Source organism: Pteropus alecto, unplaced genomic scaffold, assembly GCF_000325575.1.
Source record: "Pteropus alecto unplaced genomic scaffold, ASM32557v1 scaffold39, whole genome shotgun sequence".
Lineage (NCBI taxonomy): Eukaryota > Metazoa > Chordata > Mammalia > Chiroptera > Pteropodidae > Pteropus > Pteropus alecto.
Window position 1 is genome coordinate 4,650,306 of NW_006443568.1, and position 14,206 is coordinate 4,664,511.

General features: G+C 46.2%; 1 protein-coding gene across 3 annotated transcripts in view; it reads left to right on the forward strand.

Moving 5' to 3' along the window:
* Positions 1–14,081, forward strand: part of PHC2 (polyhomeotic homolog 2) — a 44,743-nt gene extending 30,662 nt beyond the window's left edge. For all 3 annotated transcript variants that reach the window (XM_015598859.2, XM_015598860.2, XM_015598861.2), the window contains 6 exons: positions 3,983–4,185; positions 5,868–5,997; positions 6,876–6,990; positions 8,026–8,167; positions 9,076–9,352; positions 12,632–14,081. In XM_015598859.2, the coding sequence (XP_015454345.1) occupies positions 3,983–4,185; positions 5,868–5,997; positions 6,876–6,990; positions 8,026–8,167; positions 9,076–9,352; positions 12,632–12,786 (1,022 nt within the window). In that variant the 3' untranslated portion in view covers positions 12,787–14,081. The remainder of the gene's footprint in view (positions 1–3,982; positions 4,186–5,867; positions 5,998–6,875; positions 6,991–8,025; positions 8,168–9,075; positions 9,353–12,631) is intronic.
* The last annotated feature ends 125 nt before the right edge of the window (positions 14,082–14,206 follow it).

Consider the following 14,206-nt stretch of genomic DNA (forward strand, 5'->3'; position numbering starts at 1 on the left):
TTCCTGCTTAATAGACATTAAGTATCTGTCATATATTGGACGTTGGGTTAGCCCCTGAAGATATAGAAGTAAGTAAGACATAGCCCCCTGCCTAAAGAAACCTGCTCTGCCTAGCAAAGGAGACCAGCCCCAAAGCAAATCATTTCATAAACAGGGCCACTGGCTGGTCCTTCCTATTTTATCCTTACCCTGTAAGAGTTATTTTTGCCATAGCCTATGAATGAGACCAGAATTGAGACGCTAGAGGTTGAGACATATATTATGTAACAACTCCCCCAGAACATACTGTTCTGTTCCTTCTGATCTGAATATTTGGCCCTTTGTGGTCAGTTTCAATTAAAGGTTAGAATCTACCTTGCCCCCAGCACTACCACCACTAAAGCATGGCTTTACTGCCCTTCTACAGCCTCTTGAACTCCTGATGTCTTGGCCTTTCAGATTTCAGGTGCCTAACTCTGTATAAAGGCATTTGAGACCCCTGGAAGTCCCTGGCATCCCTTACAGCCTATTCAAGAGAATTAAAGAAGAATTCCAAAGATGGAGTATTGCTTTGTCTCTGTCTTTTATCTGGCCTAAAGGCCAGCAGGGCAGGTTTCTGCAAGTTTCCCTATTAAGCTGCTTTCCCTGCAAGCAGGCCGCAAAGCAGTCTGGGAGAGTGGAGAAACAGATTAAATTAATCGCAGAGTGCTGAGCCTGGCAGGGGGTGAGATTGTGTTTGGTCATTCCAGAAATAGCCCAAACTCCTTTGTTACTAAAGCAGACGGTGAAGTACTTGCCTAAAAGATGAATGCAAAGCACAGTAGTTGCAAACTTGTGTGTTCATAAAACACTCTCCCTTCTTTCCCTTGAATTCTGTCTCTCCTGCAACCTGCCCAAGTTATGGGAGTGATAGTTTGTAATGGTATGGTGAAACGGTTTATCTGCTTGTTGGCCCTCTAGCCTCTGAGCTGGTGAATGTGTCTTGTTCACTGTATTTGGCATGAGGAAAGAATCTGACCTTAAGAGTTACCCTGCCTTATAGTGTACATTAATAGGCACAGATCTGAGAGACAGGAGGGAAGGGATGGAGAGGGAAGGAGAGGAGTTGAGCAAGGATAAAGAGTTCCCATAAAAGGAGACAAGAAGGGATCATAGGCTGTTTGGTGATGAATGTCAGTGAAAAAAAGCAGGAAGTGAGAGTGATCCCAGAATTCAGGGAAGAATGGATTAATTCCAAAAAGGAATTATAATCTAAAGCAAGGAAGTCATTCATTTCCCTCTACCTGTGCTCTCAGTCAGGAATGTGATTTTAAAAGAAACAAAACAAAAATCATACCTACTCGATCTCTTAAATCGATATACTTGTTACTATGTTAGCATTGACTGGGTAGACTTTAAAAAATGCCAGCAAAGAAGACCTAGATTGATGATGAACTTGAAACCTTTTTTATATAAGAAAGAGCAGAGGGAGTTTGGCCTGGAAGAGAGAAGATATTCCGGGGTCATGAGTGGCATTTTTCATGACACTCAAGAGCATTTCTTGAGCATTTCCTAGTGTGCTGTCACTGCACTGCTATTCATTATCTCATTTAGTCTTCACAGTGACACTAGAAGGTATTATTATAGTCCTTATCTTACAGCCAGCGGAACTGAGACTCGGAGAGAGATGAGGACTTGCCCTTAATCCACTTAAGTGATAGAGGCCAGTCTCTAAGCCAGGTCTAAGCTCATGTTTTTGCCCATGATACGGATATGATTAGCCTTGTCTGTGTGGTCGTAAGGAACAGGGCCAGGATAAGTGAGCAGAAATGAACAGAAGATAGATTTTGCCTCATTTTAAGGAAGAATTTTTTAATTGAACTGCCCAAGGTAGGAACAAACTACTTCAGAGGTAGTGAGTTCCTTTATCACCAGAGATATTTAAACACATGCCAGAAAATCCTTGAGTTGAGGGTATTACTGAGCAGGTTCAAGCATTAGTAAGAGGTTGAACCAGACTTTATGATCTTGATTCTATAATCTAGTCCATTTGAGTAATCAGAGATTTTTTACGAGGTTTTATTTAAAAGGAAGTAGCCATTATCTAAAAATAAAATTTTAATTTACATAGTAAGCTTTGAATTTTTATATTTATTCATCATTTTAAATAAAATATATACTTGTTTCTTTGAATTTTTAAAATATTTTTAAAGTAGAAAATGTAATTATGTCAATGCAGACTTTAAAATTTAAAGGCAGAGAAACTTAATTTGATTGATTATGTAATTAACTCAGTTCTCCTAGTTATTCGTGGATTTTAAGAAAAGTTTTTTTTCCAGTTCCAAAACACCTTTACAGTTTAGAAAGACTAATTCCAAAAGGTGAGAAATTTTCCATCTTTACAGAAAAGCCAAAGCTGTTTTATAAATGACTTTTTTTTTATAAATGACTATAAACACTTTTAAGGGAATTTTTCTAACTTGCTGGTGTGATTGTCACATTTTTTAAAAATACCGCATCAGTCACATCTCTTGGATGACTCTTGCTCAGTTCTGAAGTTGATTATAGTCGAATTATGGAGATCTGAGTACTATAGGCACATGTCATAGCCAACTCTTTTTCATCAAAAAATTTATTCTAGTTTATTGAGCATTAGGGCTACGAGTAAGAAAATAAACTAGTTATAAACCTTGCTAAAATGAGTTTATTTTGATTTCTCTATGCTACACAATTAGGCACTATGAGTTCCAGTTCCATGGCGGTATTTTGGATCTTTAACGTGAAGTAAGAGTGTCTTCGTATAAAGTTTTGTGCAAAAATTAATAAATTCACTGAAATCATTTTTAAAGTATGTTAACAGACACACGCTGTGTTATACTTAATATTAATAGGCTATTAATATCAATAAAGAAATGGCTTTTTCTTCCCTTTTTTTTTTTTTTCTCTTTTCTAAGAAGTTCCAACATCCTCAGCTCATTAGGCAGTTGGTAGTGGTAGAGAATGGCCCTGAGAAGGGAAGGGTGGGGGGAGAGTTACAGAAGTGAAGTGATGAAGCCTTGCACCTCTAAAACAGCTCCTGAGGGGCAGCTCCTGAGAGGTGCTGTTTGAGGTGGGGAAGAGGAGGCCCATTGTGTGGTTCTGTGTGGACACCTCATCACACTTTTGGGGCATGCTGTTAGCTCTTTCAGAGGAAGGCTAGTGGGTTCATAGAGCAGAATTTAGGAAAAGTTGTCCACAGAGGGATGGAGGGAAGGAATCTGGTTGGCTGAGGATTAGATTGGATATGGAGTTGAGAACTGGACCAGAGGCTTTGACTGAGAGCACAGGACCAGCAGAAACAGCATAGAATCTCTGCCTAGTGGCTTCCTTGGAGGAAAAATAGAACATATGTGTATCTTAATGCAGGGACCCCAAATAACTAGTCTCTGAATAGTCAGAGCTACATTGCTGTGTTGACTTGGGGCTCAGCCCCCAAATTCCCTTTACATTGATTTCTTGGGGTACTTTGACATTTCACAAGACACTTAAAATCTAACCCTTTTCCAAGGAACCTTATAATAGAAGGTTTACTTAATAACCTGTCTCCCCCAAACCTCATTATACCCCAAGCCCTATATCTAGTTCAGCTTTTTGTTCTAGTTTTAGACATCACTTTGAATACATTTTCTCCCTTGAACTGAATGTTACCTTATTTGTCCATATCAATATTGATCAAGGTCTTCACTCCTCAGAGGCAGAATTCTTGTCTGTTTAACCTGGTCGAACTGTTCTTAGCACAGTTGGGAAATTAAGAAACACTGCTAGCTGATTAGCTGCATTGTTGCACAACTAATTATAGTCACACCTGGTGGTGTGTCCATTGCCACTGCATCATTGTTAAATAGGTCGCTGAGAGGGGACTGCTTGGTTTGCATCGTCTTGGCTTCATGAGAAATGCCAGGCCCATGTTGAGTCCCTGCTCTTCTCCTGGCCTGGACTTGGTTCTGACCTTTCCTGCTTGTGTTTCCCTACTTTCCCTGTACAGAGACAGGGCAGGGCATTGTTCATGCACTGACCGACCTCAGCAGCCCCGGCATGACCTCAGGGAACGGAAATTCTGCCTCCAGCATCACCGGCACTGCCCCCCAGAATGGTGAGAATAAACCACCACAGGCCATTGTGAAACCCCAAATCCTGACGCATGTTATCGAAGGGTTTGTGATCCAGGAGGGGGCGGAGCCTTTCCCGGTACGGACTACTTCTTTTCCCGTCTTTTTTCTTTCTTTTCTTTTTTTTTTTAAGTATATTTTGGATGTGTATTAGAATATTTTTACGTTTCCATGTAAAATTTCCAAAAATGTGAAAAGGTTGTTTTTTCCTTGCTAATTTTCCCCCAAAGGAATGTGAGAGCCATTTTCTTTCTAGAGTTGAGTATCTTCTTGAGTTCCCGGAGGGTTCAGTGACTAGTAATAATTGGCAAGACCCCATGGTTAGAAGTGTCCACACACAGACTCAGATGTGTCCTGCCTGGTGATGTGTCAACCCCTTGGTTAGAAGGGAACTCACCCTTGGAGCGTCTGGTGCCAGAAGGGGGACTTTGGGAAATGAGACCCCACTCAGTTTTGAATGCCAAAACCTTTGGCCTGGTAGAGAATAAAAGGAACCTGTGTAGAAGAGGATTCTCAAGATATATCCGAAATGAAAAGAACAGGGTTCTAGCCTGAAGCTTTTCTGGGGACAGAGCCTTGAAAGGGTGGTGAATGAAAAAATGGGGCATTTCAGAAAGGGCACAATCAAGTTTCTCTAATTGAAGCTTATGACCAAAAGGAAATATAAAAGAATCAAGAAAACGGCTTATTAGAACAAAGCAGCCAGTGCAGACTAGTGAGGACATGTGGTCCTGTTCTGTAGATGGGAGGAGCCCCAAGCCAGGTGCACACTAGCCCCTCTTGTGATAAAATTATCTGGCTGTTAGAGACATTATCTTCATAGGATGCCATCTGCCTTCTGCTCATTCTTTGGATCCACACATGGATTGAATAGTCAGCAGAAGACTCTAAATTTGATTAACTGAGATGGGTTTCCTGCCCTTCTAAAATGCCAAAAGGCACATAGGTTCTTGTCTCTTCCTGAGATTGTTCAAGGCCTGTGGCAAAGAAATCCACCTGGAGTGCCTTAGCTATAAGTAGCTCTAGCCCTGTCATATCCCTTCTCTCATTAGACTATGTCCTCCTCTTGGCCCTCTGGAGAAACATCGGAAGCCAAATGATCTCACAAGGTAGATGTAGATTCAGTGGCACACCCAGCATTGCTCTGGAGATCTGGCCACCAGGCTTCCTGAACAAGGGCAACAAAGGGAGGATCAAAAGAGCGATTTAGCCAGTCTGAGATCCTGGCAACCACAGAGGGCATTTGCTCTGAGCCCAGAGTCTGTTGGGTTTTTTTTCCTATTCTCCAGTGCTGCCTGTACCTTTACCTTGGGTAGGGCAGTAGTAAGGTAGAAAACAATAAGAAATCAAAAAGTGGTTGCTAAGTTTCTCTGTCTCATACATACACTCACACACAGCCTTGGCTGTATTCCTGCCTGGTGACGTGTAAGCACTGGGTCCTGGCACCTGTTCTGGCAGGGTGGGAAACCTGATCTCTGCCTCCATCTCTGCCCCTTAGACATTTGGAAGAGTTGATATTTTCTTAACCTCCTAAGCCATTCCTTGGTCCTGGATTGAAGCCATCCCTTCACTGTAGTGTCCATTGACATCTTGCCTTATTAAACAGCAAAATAGGCCTTGAGCAGGGCATACTTAGGTGATGATATAGGGGCTGGCATCTGCACCTAGATGCTTTTTATACATGTAATTTTGATGAGGCTGGATAGCAAAGAAGCATCTCCCACCTAACCCTCATGGCCTCCATGTCACCTTGTCCTCTAGGTGGGACGTTCGTCCCTGCTGGTAGGAAATCTCAAGAAGAAGTATGCACAGGGGTTTTTGCCTGAGAAACTTCCACAGCAGGATCATACCACCACCACTGACTCCGAGATGGAGGAGCCCTATCTGCAAGGTAGGTGTCTCAGACCCTGAATGTTAAGGCCTTCTGCTTCGGCCAAACAGGAAGTAGGCAAGGCTGGAAAGATAGGCTTTACACACTTCCTTTTTTGGTATCCATGGAGGAACTCTGAGCCAGGAAGCATGTAAACATGTCAGCCCGCTAAACGTTTCGTTTCCCCCAGTACCTTATCAGCCCCTATCCCTAAGACAGGAGAAGTCTCTGCCCTTGGGGAACTTTGTCCCCTGCCTCTCCTCCAGCCCCACTCTAGCCAACCACAGGATTCCAAAAGTTGCTTTTCTTATGTGAGTGATTGGCAAGTTGTAGGGCGGCAGGAGTGGCACCAGGCAGGTCGTGCCCTTCCTTCACTGCCTCAGGAGCCTGCTCTCAGGACTGGGGCACAGCGGCAGCCAGGGGAGGACTGCACTTGCCACATGAGCCACTGACTGACTGGAGAGTTGGGGAAGGGGGCGCTGCACAGGTTACAAAACTCTTGGGTTCTGTTATCCAGGTCACTAGCCAGCTAGACGAATCAAGGGAGGGTAGGAGAATTCCAGATCGGGAGTGACTCTTGCTCTTCCAGGATCATAAGGAGAGTGCTGATTCTTCCCCACCTGTGTTTGCCTAGGCTTATATCACTTAAAAGAAAAAACTGTCAGCGTCTCAGATGCATCACCAGACAGACACTTCTGGGTGCTTTCTAGAGAGGGAAACAGCCCTTCCAAAAACAGTGACAAAGGAGGTTTGCATTTTCCAAGCAAGATTGCTGCCCCGTGCCACAGCTGTGGGAACATGAGGAGGCAGAAGAGAGTAGGGAGGCCCCATGGTGGGACTGCCGACAGTGCTGTGGGAATTGCTCATTCTCCACACCTACCAATTTCTATACTTTTCAGAATCCAAAGAGGAGGGTACCCCTCTCAAACTCAAGTGTGAGCTCTGTGGCCGGGTGGACTTTGCCTACAAGTTCAAGCGTTCCAAGCGCTTCTGTTCCATGGCTTGTGCAAAAAGGTGAGTGGTCTCAGCCCCATTGCTGTGCCCAGCCCCTTCCCTTTCCTCAGGCTTGCACCTTTGTATCCTGCTCCTGTGTCCCACCTCCCTTCAGTAATAGTCCACCCCAAGAGGCCATAGGTGTAGTTTATCTAACTTCCTATTTCCTTGACCATCTTGAAAACAGCATCATATCGCTGATTGACCAAAGAATTCCCCCAAGCAGAGCAGCGCAGAATCAAGGAGAAGAAGCAGTGCTTTAGCTTAGCTGGCCCTCCAGGTCCTACTGGCACCCATCCTCTTTTCCTGCCCTTGGCAGCCATTGTCTCCTTAGGGTAAACCCTCCGCCAGAAGCTTTGCCCAGAGCGCTGTACTAGTTATGAGCATCACACAGTGTAGACGACTGACGATCATAGTAGAAACCAGCTTTATTTATTGGGAGCCTGCCATGTGCGAGGCACTGTGCTAGTCTGTTGATATGCATTATGTCATGTAATTTTCAAAATAACTCTGAGGCAGGTATTGCTATTGTCCCATTTATACACATTTGGGAACTGAGGCACAAAGGATAAGTCATCATGCCTTATCCTTTGGGATTTAGAACTTGGGATTTAGACTCATCTGACTCTGTAGCCCTATGTGGTCTTGGTACCAGGGTGGAAGAGACGGCTGACCTTGAACCCCTGAGCCCCCAAAGAGAAGAAGTCTTTGGGTCCCCAGCCATAGGTCCTCTGGAGGCCAACTAGAATAAGGCTGTCTCGGCCCTCATCCCTTCGAGTTGTGCTGGAGGTAATGAGGCACCTTTGAGGAGCTTTGCCAAGCTACCCTGCCCCAGGACAATGGACAGTAGTTACTCAACACAGGTAATAGCTATAGTAGAATATGTCTGCAGTGGGTTCTCACCATGATCCAAGTTGTTGTGTCACGTGAGGGATTTAGGATTAGAACCAATAGACAGACTCAGATTTTGCCCGGTATCTTGGCTGCTCTTATTCTGCCCGGGGCCCATACACCCTATGACTTCTCTGACTTCCCTTGTTCCCCTCACTCTGGCAGGTACAATGTGGGTTGCACAAAACGTGTGGGGCTTTTCCACTCGGACCGGAGCAAGCTGCAGAAGGCCGGAGCCACAACCCACAACCGCCGCCGGGCCAGCAAAACCAGTCTGCCGCCACTTACCAAGGATACCAAGAAGCAGGTGAGAGTCCCCATCCACTCTCTTCTTTACCATGGCCTGGGACACCCACATTCTTTTTCCGCTGCTGATGTCAGCATGCTCTCTCATGTTCCTGTTTCTCATAATCTGTCAGATCAAGCCTTCCCCACGTCTCACCCATTTAGACCCATGGACACTTACAAAGTAACTTCCCTTTTCAGTGACCTCACCCCATCATCACCTCTGCCCTTGCAGTGTGTCTCCATCCATGACTTCTGGGGCCATGGACATGGGTCTCCCCTGCCTCGCTATTTTGCTTATCTCCTGTCTTACATAGAGAGCTAGGTGAGAAGGCAGCCTACAACCCTCACCCTCCCACTGTGTTCCCTTCTCGAACATTAGAGCACTGAGTTCTTGAAGATCTCTACCAGGAACATGGGTGTTCATTCATTATTTTTTTTTAGCACCAGCTGTATGCCAGGAACTCTGTTAGGCGCTAAGGCTCTAGGTGGCCCTAAAGGAACTCACAGCCTAGTGTGCTGTTTCAGAACCTTTGTGTATTTTGCTTCTCGTTGTTATTGTTGGGGTTGTAAACCTCTTTAAGAATCTGATGAGAGCTATGTCCAAAATGGACATACGCAAGAAATTTCACGTGCTGTTTCTGATGGCTCATTGACCACCCCTTGAAACTCATAGAATCCTGGTTTAAAACCCCACATCCAGAAGGAACAACAGACCTACAGTCAGATAAATGCACTGAAGTGTGTGGTACATGCTCTGGTACTGGGAGGGACTAACTCTGCTTAGGATCAGAGAGGGGACAACATATAAGATGCTTTTGATCTAGGAATTCAAAGACAGAAAAGGGAAAATATGTCTGCCTTTGCCTGTCACTCTGCTAGAGATGGTTTATTCCCTTATCCTGAAGAAAACTTTTTCTCTGCTCCCAGCCAACAGGCACTGTACCCCTTTCAGTTACTGCCGCATTGCAGTTAACACACAGCCAGGAAGACTCCAGCCGTTGCTCAGATAACTCAAGCTATGAAGAACCCCTGTCACCCATATCAGCTAGCTCATCTACCTCCCGCCGGCGACAAGGCCAGCGGGACCTGGAGCTCCCTGACATGCACATGCGGGACCTGGTGGGCATGGGACACCACTTCCTGCCAAGTGAGCCCACCAAATGGAACGTAGAAGATGTCTATGAATTTATCCGCTCTCTGCCAGGTAAGGCCCTTAGAAGTTCCATGCCTGCTTGGAATAGCAAGGCATAAAAGGAAATGAGAGACCTCACCTCCCACCACCAGGAAAGATTAGGCAGTTAATGACTTAGGTTTAGGAACTGGGGTGCAGAGATGAATAAGATGAGGTTTCTACCTGTAAGAGCTTACATTCTAGCAAACTGTAAATAATATTTGATAGCTATAATTAAGTATATTGACTGGTATGATAAGTGGTTCATGTGAAATGCAGAGATGATAATGTAATTAACCATGTGTCTCCTGCAGCACATTGGGAGGGGAGACAAGGGGGAGTGTAGGAAATCTAAGGAGAACATCAAAATGAAATTGTAACTGAATGACAATGAACAAGTAGGCCCTTGCCAGATGGAAAGATTGCATCAGGTAGCAGCTTGAGCAGGGCATGAAGATCCAAAAGTACATGATGTAGCTGGGAAGTCCACATAACCCTGTGTGGTGGGGTACAGGTGGTTTTGAAGGCTAGAATCTAGAAGCGAACCTTGAATTCATGGATGCTTTCAATGGGACTCCAAAGCATCTCTACTGTTTTTTCCACCAGTCTCACCCAGCCACCAACCAGGTCAGGTATTGATGGCAACCACAAGCCTGTTACTCAGAGACTGGAGTGGGGTATAGTGGTTAAGACCACAGACTTCTAGACAGAACTGGGCTCAAATCCCAGCTCTGCCGGTTAACTCTGTGTGTTAATCATCGCTGCATCCCAGCATTTGTTACCACACAGTTACTGTGGGTAGCTATGAGACTTCAAGAATGGCTCGGCTGGGCACTTCTGCTGCAGGATCTCTTATGAGGTTCCCATTAATATGTCAGCCAAGGCAGGGTCATCTAAAGACTTGATTGGGTCTGTAAGATGGATCCTCTTCCAAGGTGCCACACATGATTCTCAAGTAGGGTATGGCTGTTGGCAGGAGACCCCAGTTCTTCACATAGGCCTCTTCAGGTCACTCTTACTCGACTGTTCTCATGACATGGCAGTCAGTTTTTGCCACAGGTGATAATCCAGGAGAGCAAGGTCGAAACCACTGCCCTTTGCGACCTAGGCTCAGAAATTGCATACAATACTGTCACTTCCGCAGTTTTTTATTGGTCACACAAGTCAACTCTGTTCATTGTGTAAGGGGACTTATGAGGGCGTGAAAGGGAAACAAGGATTATTGGGAGCTGTTTGGAGGCCGGTTGCATAATCCACCACTGGCCCCCAGTGACTCATGTTCCTGCCTCATGCAAAGGTCCTCCGACCCCCTACCAAATTCCTCTTGAGTCTCACCCCATTACAGCAGTAGTTTGAAGTCCTGGATCGCATCACCTTACTGAGGTCCAGGCATGAGTGAGGTTCCTGGGGTCCAGCTCCTCAAATACGATTCATCTCCTTTGCAGACCTGAGAACTAGAAACAGGTTATCCATTTCCCTCCACAAATCCAAGATATGGTGGGATAGGTTTAGGATAACTGCTGTAGACATACCCATTCAAAAAGGGAAAAAACAGGATACCAGTTCTGAAATCTAGCAGGACACATGTTGGCATTTTCTCGATTAGGACTCAAAGCCTGGGAGTGACTCTCTTTCACTCTTGGTTCCACCCTCTGAACCAAGAGGTTTCATTCATTCCTCCTCTTCCATGAAAGCTAGTGTGCATTTTCAGTGGAATAGTTTTCTCGGCCTTCCAGCTGCTTTTTACATTGTATGACCTCTGACCCTTGCAGTCCAAGCAAGCAGTGTTTCTGCCAGTATGGTTCTCTTAAAGTCTGTGGGCTTCCCTTGTATCTTGGTGGGGGCTCACTTCATTAGACAAAAACCATACTCAAAAATGTCTTCAAGATAAGCCTTTCTTTACATTGGGCTTCTTCTGAAGCTAAGAGACAGTGTCCTTTATCATCATAGAAGCCCTGCTATTGAATGGAGAGGATCTGTGAAGCATGTCCATAAAATCCTTAGCCTTTTGATTGAACAGTTCTCTGAGGCAGCACCTTAGATCTTTCTGAAGTCTTAACAAAAGATTTAAGTCACACCTTCAGTTTTATCTGTAGACCATTTTTTCTTGACCGTGCCCTGGATTTGATCTTTACTTAGAAACCATTTCTTAATTTTAGCATCATTTGCCATCCAGAGAGGCTAGAGATTTTTAAAACAAGCAAATCCTGGTTTTTTTATGTTTTTCTTTATCTTATTTCTCTCCTCATTCTGCTGAAAGCAGCAATAAGGAGCCAGGCAACACCTTCAACATTCTGCCTAAAAATCTCCTTAGCTAGATCACTCAGTTCATGAGGTACATTAAACTGAACATGTTGCCACCAGCAAACAGGTTACTGAGTTTTCTCTTATTTCATAACAAGGGTCTGTTTCTTCCAGTTTTGAATAACAGTTGCCTCACTTTCCTTTAAGGCTCTCCAGGAGTTTCTCAAAGACCATCAGACTTCTGCTTGGTTCTCAAAGCACCTTCGGCATTCACTAACACTCCTCAAAGTCCTTCCAGCTCCTGTCCACTGTCACTTTCAAGGCTATGCCCACATTTTTAGGGCTTGTTATGGTAGCACCCCTCTTCCAGGCACCAGAATCTACAGTAGTTATTTTGTTGTGAAACAAGTTACCCCAAAACTTAGTGGCTTAAAACAGTAATTCTCATTTCAAGGGTTTGGTGGGTCAGGAACGTGGAGCGGCTTAGCTGGACATTTCTAGCTTGGGGTCTCTTACGAGGTCTCAGTGACGATGTCGGCCAGAGCTGCAGCTGTCTGAAGGTTAGGAGCTGGAGAAATCACTTCTAAGGTGCCTCACTCACATGGCGTAGTGGGCTGGTCGTGGCAGGAGGCCATAGTTCCTCTCCACGTTGGCCTCTCCAGAGAGCTGCTTGAGTGTCCTCACAACATAGTAGCTGGCTTACTCCAAAATATCCAAAAGAGCAAGGTGGAAGCTTCTGTGCCCTTTATGATCTAGACTCAGAAGTGACATGCTGTCACTACTGCAGTACCTTATTCATCTCCCAGGTCAGCCAGTTCATTGAGGGGAGGGGGTCTCAACAAGTACATGCATGAATAAGGAGGCCTGGATCTCTGAGGGCCGTCCTGGAATCTGGCTACCTTGGACAAGTCACTTAGCTTCTCTCAAGCTGTAAAAGAAGAACAGCAGCATCTTCCTCAAAGTGTGTTTGTGAGAATTAAACGAGATGATGTGTCTAAAGTGCAGTGAGTGCCAAGAGTGAATACCGGTAGCTCTGATTGATACTGTCTTCGGTGGTGTCTCCCTCAGGCTGCCAGGAGATAGCAGAGGAATTCCGTGCCCAGGAAATCGACGGGCAAGCTCTGCTGCTGCTCAAGGAGGACCATCTGATGAGTGCTATGAACATCAAGCTGGGGCCCGCCCTGAAGATCTATGCCCGCATCAGCATGCTCAAAGACTCCTAGGGCTGGCCAGGGCAGCCAGGATTCTGGCCCAGGACACCTCCTCCCAGCTGAGCAGAGCCAGACAGACATTCCTAAGGGGCCCAGACATGGGGCCAGGTGGAGGGCAGGGGCTCTCCCCATGGGGCGTGGCTGGTGATGAGGTCTTGGCACCTCCCCATGGCTCTCAGGGGCCTTTCTTTCTGTGGGAGGGGCAGAGAGGTAGGTGGCACAGAAGATGGGGCTTTATGCTTGTAAATATTGATAGCACTGGCTTCCTCCAAAGTCCCAATACTCTAGCCCCTCTCTCTTCCCCTCTCTCTGTCCCCCATTTTCCAGGGGGTATATGGTCAGGGCTCCCCAACATGAGTTGGGTTACTCCTAAGGGCAGCCGTCAGGCCCGAACTGAGGCCTTGAAAGCCCTTGCCTGCCTTCCTCCCACTTCCCTCTCCAGGCCTGGCTAACTCTCCTGCTGCCAGCTTCTCCCCCTTCAGCTTGTTTCTGAAGCAGCCAGGTTTCCCCCCGTTAACCCTCCGCAGGTGGAGAGAGAGAAGCTGGGCCCAGTTTGGCCATGCCTGCTGGCACAGACGCCTTAACGCTGTGTGTGTGACTGTATGACTGTGTGGGAGCCTGGACTGGCAGATAGGCCAAGAGCCACCCTCTGACATTTCCAGGTGTTTTGTAGCAGCCACTTAGTGCTTTGTCCTGGACTCCACTCAGCCTCAGGATGGGGAATAGAAAAAAAGGGCCGCCCCAGTGCAGAGGGGCAAGATCAGAAAGCGACGAAGATTAGGAGATGTTCCTCTCCAGACTTGTCACAATGTCTCTGAAGCCCCTTCCCCACACTGTGAAGTCCCCCTGACTGCCCTGCTGTGTCACGAACAGCATTAAGGAAGCTGCCGGTGGGCCGGGCCATGTAACCCAGTGGGTGCGCTGGGCCCGGCTGAGCTTCCTGTCCTGCCCACCCACCCTGGGGGCCCCAGTGCTGGGGGCTCGGAGAACGTCTGAGGGAAGAGAAGAGCTGAGTGACCATGATGCGAAGAAGGCAGCCTTTGGCCTCCCACTCCCACACTTTGCATCTCGAACTTGCTAGCAGCAACTTGAGCTACTGCATAGGAGGCAGGGCAGGAAGGGCGAGGGCCTGCCTCTGACTTGCCCTGTCCTTTGCAGGCTCCCAGGGGAAGAGTGGGCCTCTCCCCGGGAAGAAGGTAGGCACCTTTCTCAGCTTGTTCTATTCCCCACCCACACCCCCAGGCAGGGTTGGAAATGAAGGACTTTTTTAACCTTTTTGTTTTTTAAAAATAAATCTGTAAAATCTGTTACTTCTGTGCCTTTCTTTCCTGGGGATGCCTATCTGCAGATACAGGTCCTAAGTGGCTACTTTTCACCCATAAGGAGAGGAGTGGATTCCTGGGTTGGGGAACGGATGACCACCTTAACTGGA